This window comes from Acyrthosiphon pisum, chromosome A1, assembly GCF_005508785.2.
Source record: "Acyrthosiphon pisum isolate AL4f chromosome A1, pea_aphid_22Mar2018_4r6ur, whole genome shotgun sequence".
NCBI classification, from domain to species: Eukaryota; Metazoa; Arthropoda; class Insecta; order Hemiptera; family Aphididae; genus Acyrthosiphon; species Acyrthosiphon pisum.
In genome coordinates this window covers 146,235,754-146,243,368 of record NC_042494.1, presented here as the reverse complement: position 1 = coordinate 146,243,368, position 7,615 = coordinate 146,235,754, and the positions used below count along the sequence as shown (strand labels likewise).

Genomic DNA, 7,615 nt, shown 5'->3' with positions numbered 1-7,615 from the left:
ATATAAATACGTGTGAGTGTGTCATATATGTACGTATAAGGATAAATATTCACCTAATACAAGCGCGTACAAAAGAAACTCGAATGCGGAGATGGAGTATAGGTAAAACTGCAGCGTATATTGTACCTGTGTGGCTATATACTTTAGGCATATAACCATGCACTGTCGGTAAAAGAGAGACGCAGACGGATGGAGGGAGAGAGAGAGAGAGAGAGAGAGAGAGAGAGAGAGAGAGACGGATCGAAATCGAGAAAGAGAGGGTGAGTGAGTGACGAAGACGACGGACTGAAGGAAAAAAAAAGAGACGCGTATAAGCCGCCGCGTCGAGATTTCGGATAATCGGTAGGTATACCAGGTGTGCAGCTACAGGTATATACCGTACACGATGACGAAGAAGGTATACGTGGGTGGAGGGGTGAAGGAATAAAGAATCGTGAACGGCCCCGAAGAAAGAGTGAAAAAAAAAAACCGTGAGCCCTCCCATCTGCGTGAAATAATATATATAGATTTTTTTTTTGTCATTGTGGTGGCTTCGACATCATATATATACCGGCAGCTATACATAACCTAATGCCGTTTTCTGTAGGTACCTACCTATATTATATGATCGTCTGTGTACCTGTCCGTAACCGTTCAGAAGATTTCGTCGGCGGCGCGTAAGATTTTTTTTCTCTTACCATTTTTATTGTATATTATTTGCTCCGTCTCCGTCTGTGTACGCAGCTCTCCGTCGTCGCCGTCGCAGTCATTCGTCTGCGAGTTTTCACTCAAACCCAATATTATTTAAGAGACTATAAAACGTGTGCCTAAACATTGTAATAATGTATCAGACGAGACACAGAACACGCTACGCCCAGGGAGTAGGTACCCTGGCGACCTTACCCGCTGTGTACGCGTTCAAAATATAATAATAATAATGATATAACGTATTATTATAAATTTTATAATGCCGGGTCCACACTACGCGGAGTCTGGATTTGGTCTGTGTTTGTGTTTTGAAAAACAATTTCAGATCGTCTGAGTTGGGAAAAGTTTTGCGTGTTTACGACGTTTTGTTTCATTGTTCCGGTGCTATATATTATGTGGACCCGGCGTAATATTGTTTTATTAGAGACGATAAAAGAAGAGAATGGAAGAAAAACCGTTCTCCCGCTGCTGCACGTCGTAACGATCAAATAATAATTACGACGAACGTCTCTTTCTCTCTCTATAGCTGCTGCTCATCCTTCGAACTTTCACGCGGCGGCGGAGATGCGGTCCACAACGTCAAAGCCACGTGTCAAGGAGAACCGCCGCGGCGAAACTATAAATGAGCGATAACCGTTGTAGATATAGGATAGGTTACCATTGATACCGCTCATAGATCGATGATGGATCGCGATATAATAATAAAGTACGTCTACCAATGGCGAATATTCGCCGCTGGAAAAACAGTACAATGCGGCCGTGACAAAAATATTATGATCGGCGCGCAGAAAATGATTTAATAGGTAGGTAATATATGTTAAAAAATAATAATCGTATATTTAAATAAAAAACGTCGAGTATATAATAAATTATTGTATTGTCTTAACGTATAATTCGTATTTTATTTACGATAATAATATTATAATATATATACTGTATGGGGTCGACGACAAAACGATGAACATAATATTATATTATATAGTTCATCAAAATTACAAGAGAAAATAAACATAGGTACAATGCTTAATATTAAATATATTTTTACCTACACACGCAATAAATAAATAATATTCCTTATTATATATTATATATACAAGTAACAACGATAATTCTAAAAAATGGAAATTTTACAATAATTATAATCATAGGTTCGTTCAATTTTCATAACATAATAATATGATATAATAATAGGTAGGTAGTGACAATGCGTAAATAATAATAATATAATACATAGTCTACGACGCCGGATGACCGGACTTTGGCGCACACCGTGGTCACGAGGGATATAATATTTTATAACTTTATGCTTTTAAATAAAAATATATTAATATAAATTACAAATTTTAATAATGATTTGGTATTTCAGCGATGCGTCGTGCGATCGCCTACATAATATTGTCACCGTCGTCGTCGCCATATATTATATTGAATTATATTATAGTAGTAGTTTGCATTAAATAATATTACGGAATAATCGTAAATCCTTTTTTTTTTATTGTTTTTAACATTTTTATCTTACAGAGGTAATTTCAAAAAAAAAAAAAAAATAATAATAAAAAAAATAGGTTTTTCTTTGTCGCCATCGAGCAAAAAACAAACCGCATCATCACAGCCATATTTTGGGGGGGAAATATTAATAATACGTCTATAATACGTATCTTATACTTACACGTAACTCGTTTACGGCGTGATATAGTAATAATAATGATATATATATAGGTACATCACGCCGTCGTAACTACAATATAATATATTTTATATATATATATACATCAGCTATTACAATAATGTACAAGAGGAACAACATTGGGCATGACGCGAGTCTCCGTAACGAATGAGATCTCACGGCCGGTTTTTTCAGTTTCGTTTTGGTTTTCGAAAAATTAGGAAAAATATTACATTTTTTTCTCGAAAAAAAAAACGAGCCTATACACGTGACCGGTCGGAGGTTTTACCGAAAAATGGTACTTTTTTTTGTTCACGCGGCAGACGATTTGAAAAGGTCGTTCTACCGATGGTCGGTCATAGACTTTGGTCGCGAGTCCAGCTGGTGTCGGCTGGAGAATTGTCTGGATGGAAAAAAAATCGTCCGTTTCGGGTCATCGCGGTTGCGTCACACGCCTAGCACGCAATTAAAAATAACAACATAATAACCATATTACATCAATAACAACAAAACAACAACAACAAAAATCGCAGAAGAGTAACGAAACGCGACGTCATGAAATAAAACGAAACAACGGTACAACATGAGAGATTAACATTACGGTGTACTACAGGTGTCGGAAGGATAACAACAACGAACCCGGGTCGACTCGAATCGAGTACTACTCTCAGACGTCGGTGCCGGGAGTGGTGGGCGAAGTCCTGTTGGCGAATCTCTGCAGGGACGGCGTGGTGGGCAACACCGGTACGCCCCTCTGCCACACCCGCAGGGTCTTGACCGACGGTTGCTGAGACGCGTCTTGCTGTTGTTGGACGTATTCCGGTTGATGTTGCTGCTGCTGCTGCTGCTGCTGCTGGTGTTGGAGATGGTTGTTGTAGAACTGGTGATGTTGTGATGGTTGTTGTTGTTGATGATGTTGTTGTGATGGTTGTTGTTGTTGATGATGTTGTTGTTGGGGGTGCTGTTGCGGATGATGACCGTACTGAGACACGTTGGTCGAAGACTGGTTGAGGTGATGGCCGGTCGGTATGATCGGCAGACCGTAGTCGGCCGGGTAATCGCTGTTGACGCTCCCGCCGCCGACGGCTTGTTGTTGTTGATGGCCGTAATGACCGCCGCCGTAGTGCAACTGCTGTTGGCTGTTGTACGAGAACACTTCGTCGGATCCGGTGCCCACGCTGTACGCGTCGCCCGCACTTCCGGTGCCGATAATCGGCGTCCGATCATCGTACGGGCGTACGTTTCCACCACTGGACGCGGTCCTGCCACCGCTGTAATAAGACGGTGGAGGTTTTGCGGTCGAAGACATCGGCGAATCGCACATCTCCAACCGGGACGCGTCGTGGTCGTGTATCAAGTCCAGTCCGGATACGTGATACGATCCCGTAGGTGTGCAGACGGATCCCAGCCCGGGTTCCAGGTCGGGGTCGTAGTTCCGCTCGATCACGGACGATATGTCCAGCGCCGGATTGGTCTTCCCTCCCCCGGTCAACATCCCGCCGTTTCCGTATCCTCCCCCGCCGCGTCCCAAAGTCGCTCCGCCACCGTGCATGGCCATCGAACCTGTGCCGGGTTTGCCGCTAACACCGCCGCTGCGATTTCCAGCCACTTCCGTGGGTTTGGTGTCGGCCGGATATCCGGACCGCCGGATGCGCATTACGGTCAACGCGATCAACACCAGTATGAAAACGATGAGCGCGGCCATAGCGGCGGCCACGCCGTTCACGTGCGCCGAACCGAATGTTGACATGATAACGGACGGCCGGTCGGTCACGTAAACGGTGAAGTTGGCTTCGGAGTTGCCGGCCCGATTCTCGGCCAGACACGAGTATTGGCCTGCGTCTTCTCGCCGCACGTCCGTCAGCGTCATCTCGCTCCGGCGACCGCCGTCCTCCTCGTCCACGCCGTCCACGACGAACATGCGTGGATTGGCGGACGCGGCGCCCGGATATCCGACGGCCGGCGTACCGGCGCCCTGCAACCGGCGGCCGTTCAAGTACCAAGCAATGTGTGCCATCGAACCAGGCTCGACCCGGCACCGGACCGTCACGTTGTGGCCTTCGGTCACCTCTACGTACCGGGACTCGGCGCGCACATCTGGTCGGCAGTCGAAGTCCTCCACGTCTAGCTCGGTGAGCGGCTTGCCGGACAGCCTGTCGGGGCCTCCCGAGCACAGAGCCGGTTGGCTATACGGCACGTTGTTGCCGGCCAGCCACAGCTTCATAGGCCGCAGGTGACAGTCGCACACCCAAGGGTTGTCGTGCAGCTCGATGGACCGGAGCTTGTTGAGCGACTCGAGCACGGTGGCCGACAACTCAGTCAGCCGGTTGCCGTTGATGCGGAGCGTCTCCAGCCGGACGACGCCGCTGAACGCGAGACCGGCCACCGACTGGAGCCCGCAGTTGGACGCGTCCACCTTGACGACGGACGGACAGCCGGAGAAGGCGTGCGCTTCGATCTTTTGTATGGGGTTGCCGGCCACAGACAGGTCACGCAGGTACGGAACGTCCCGGAACACGTACGACGGCACGGACGTGAGCATGTTGTTGGACAAGTCCAGCTCGATCAGGTTGGTCAGACCGCGGAACGCGCTCTCATCGATCTGCCCGATGCGGCAGTTGCGCAGGTACGCTTTCTGTAGGTTGGCCAGGCCCGCCTTGTAGAACGTCTCGTTGGGCAGGATCTGCAGATTGTTTCCGGACAGGTCCAACACCTGGGTGTCCGCGTCCACACCTGTCGGCACGGTGATCAGCGCGCGATCGGCGCACTCGACCGTCCGCCGGCCGCCTTTCCACTTGCAGGAGCACACGGCCGGGCAGCCCTCGAACGACCGGACCGCGGACGGCACCACCAGCGCCAGCAACGCCGCCGCGGCCAAGAACCGCGCACTGCGACCGCCGCTAAACCGCCACATTTTCGCGATCGCGACTAACCCGCACAGACGAGAAATTTAAATAATGTAATATTAAAAATATTATACGCGGCGCACGCTTTTCGATATCGCCAAGTCCGGATTCTGGGCACAGTTATTATAACTGTGACGACGGCGACATGTCGATATTGCGCACCAAAAATCCGAACAAGTCGTACGAGTTATGATAATAATAATATTACTGATTCACTCGCGCACTATAAGTATCGTAAATGGATCACGCACGTCGTCGACGCGAACAAAACATCATCTTCACGACGGATCACACTCGCGAGCGCACAGACGCAACACACACAATAATATTGTCGAGCGCGGAACACACGAAGACGGCGATACGAACCGGTATCGAAAACTGACTGAGCGGGCGACGGTACTGGCCGGCGCTCGCGTCGCCGTCGAACGTTTCCCCCCACTCGAGTCGTCCGACCGCAACAGGAACTCACCGGTTGTGCCCTATCTGACGACCGCATTCCCGCCGGTCCGTGACGTCGTCGTATATTATGCACACGCACACGCACACGCACACGCGACGCACACGCACACACACACAAGCGCACTACACGCCATCTCTTCTTTTCATACACCGTTCTAGCGTGCGTGTGCGTGGCGTGCGTACTACACACGACTGTGTAGTCGTCCGAGTCACACACACACACACACACAATCGCGGCGGCGGTGGGGACCAGGTATAAAACGTATAGAGAGGTAGGCGACTGACAACAATGGACGATGACGACGACGACGACGATAATGGTGATGATGATGACGACGGTGGTGATGGCACACTGCCGCCTACTCGAATGGTGTGCGCGTATACATGCGTTAAAGAAAACGAAGCCATCTCATATTATTGTTATCGTTGCATTATCGTTATTATAATATTATTATACTATTCGCCGGACTCCGTTCGTTTCTGCTGCAGTATTCCCACCGTATAGCACCTACCATTATTGTCGCTCGAAATGTCGTATTCGTTTTTCGACATATTTTGTCGTAAGTCATTTCCAGGTGTATAGGTTAGGTACATTATTCGGGGGCGACGCCGTCCGATTTGTACGCGGTTTCGGGATATTCGCCGCCGTCGTATATTACGCGCGCACATAACAATACACACGACGACGCTAAACGCCGAATCATTATTATCGTATGACTGCTCATAATAATATACAATATAATATTTTTATATTTTATGCCATCGACGACAAACGCTTTTGTATGTGTGTGTGTGTGTGTGTGTGTATGTGTGTGTGTGTGTGTGTGTGTGTGTGTGTGTGTGTGTGTGTGTGTGTGTGTGTCTGTTTGTGTTGATGTGTGGTGTGATGGCCGGTAGATAGTACACACCGCAACTTGCACATGTCGAAGATAAACGACGATGAGCGTTTTTAACGGTTTTTTTTCTTCATTCTTTTTAACCGTCGCCATCACCCCGCCGACGACTTCCACCCTTCTCTGCCATTCGACTATTGTGCAGACAATGGGGGGGGGGGGAAACGCTCACTATGATAATATAATATTATAATTTTGAGAAATTGCGAACGCCCGGAGGCCAAAATTTTTCCCGCCACGGTGTACGCCGATGATGTGCTTCCGGTGTGAGATTAGCCGGCAACGTTTTGATTCTTTCGAATAGATAGGTACCTACTACCTTGTACTTGTCTGTTTATTTTTATTTTTTAGCCTTTTTAAGTCGTTTGGACACGCCTGGTATACCTATACTCATAGGCGCAAATAGGGGGGGGGGCTTAGGGGGTATTAGCACCCCTGATTTTAAAATTAGCATCCTCTAATAATTTATGTGTTTATGTATCCATGCGCCTATGCCCTATACTAGACAAAAAAAAATGTGATATGTGTACTGTGTACAGAGTGATTATTCATCGTAAACTAGGCAAATAATATTATAATATAACGACACTATAGTTTTCGTTTTTAACTTTTAAACGTTTACATGATATTATACGTAAGTACCTCCCATTTTGATAAACCTGTAATATAATATTTTACATTTTTCTATCAGCTTATAGTATTCTGTTCTTTTGTTTTAAAATAACGAAATCCAATAAAATATTGTACACGAAATTCGATCACACCGTAACGTATAAATTCCCGTATGTATGGGCACATGCGTTCGACGTGTCCATTGGCAACTATATTATATTTTATTTAGCAATGTTTTTTTAATATTATTATAATAATGAAATGCTATTCACACTAATCTACATTACACTGCTTCGTCATTCGTTAAAGAATATTAATGTCCTTGTTTTGATAGACGACATTATAACTAATTCGTACCTGCAGTGTCTATATTATGCTATACAATGTCAAAT

The 7,615-nt window shown here is 46.4% G+C and overlaps 1 protein-coding gene across 1 annotated transcript; it reads right to left on the bottom strand.

Moving 5' to 3' along the window:
- Positions 1 to 2,664: 2,664 nt before the first annotated feature.
- On the bottom strand, positions 2,665 to 5,776 carry LOC100160315 (leucine-rich repeat-containing protein 24-like). The gene has a single exon (XM_003245478.4). The coding sequence runs from the start codon at positions 5,265 to 5,267 to the stop codon at positions 3,021 to 3,023; it is 2,247 nt and encodes a 748-aa protein (XP_003245526.1). The 5' UTR covers positions 5,268 to 5,776; the 3' UTR covers positions 2,665 to 3,020.
- Positions 5,777 to 7,615: the final 1,839 nt, after the last annotated feature.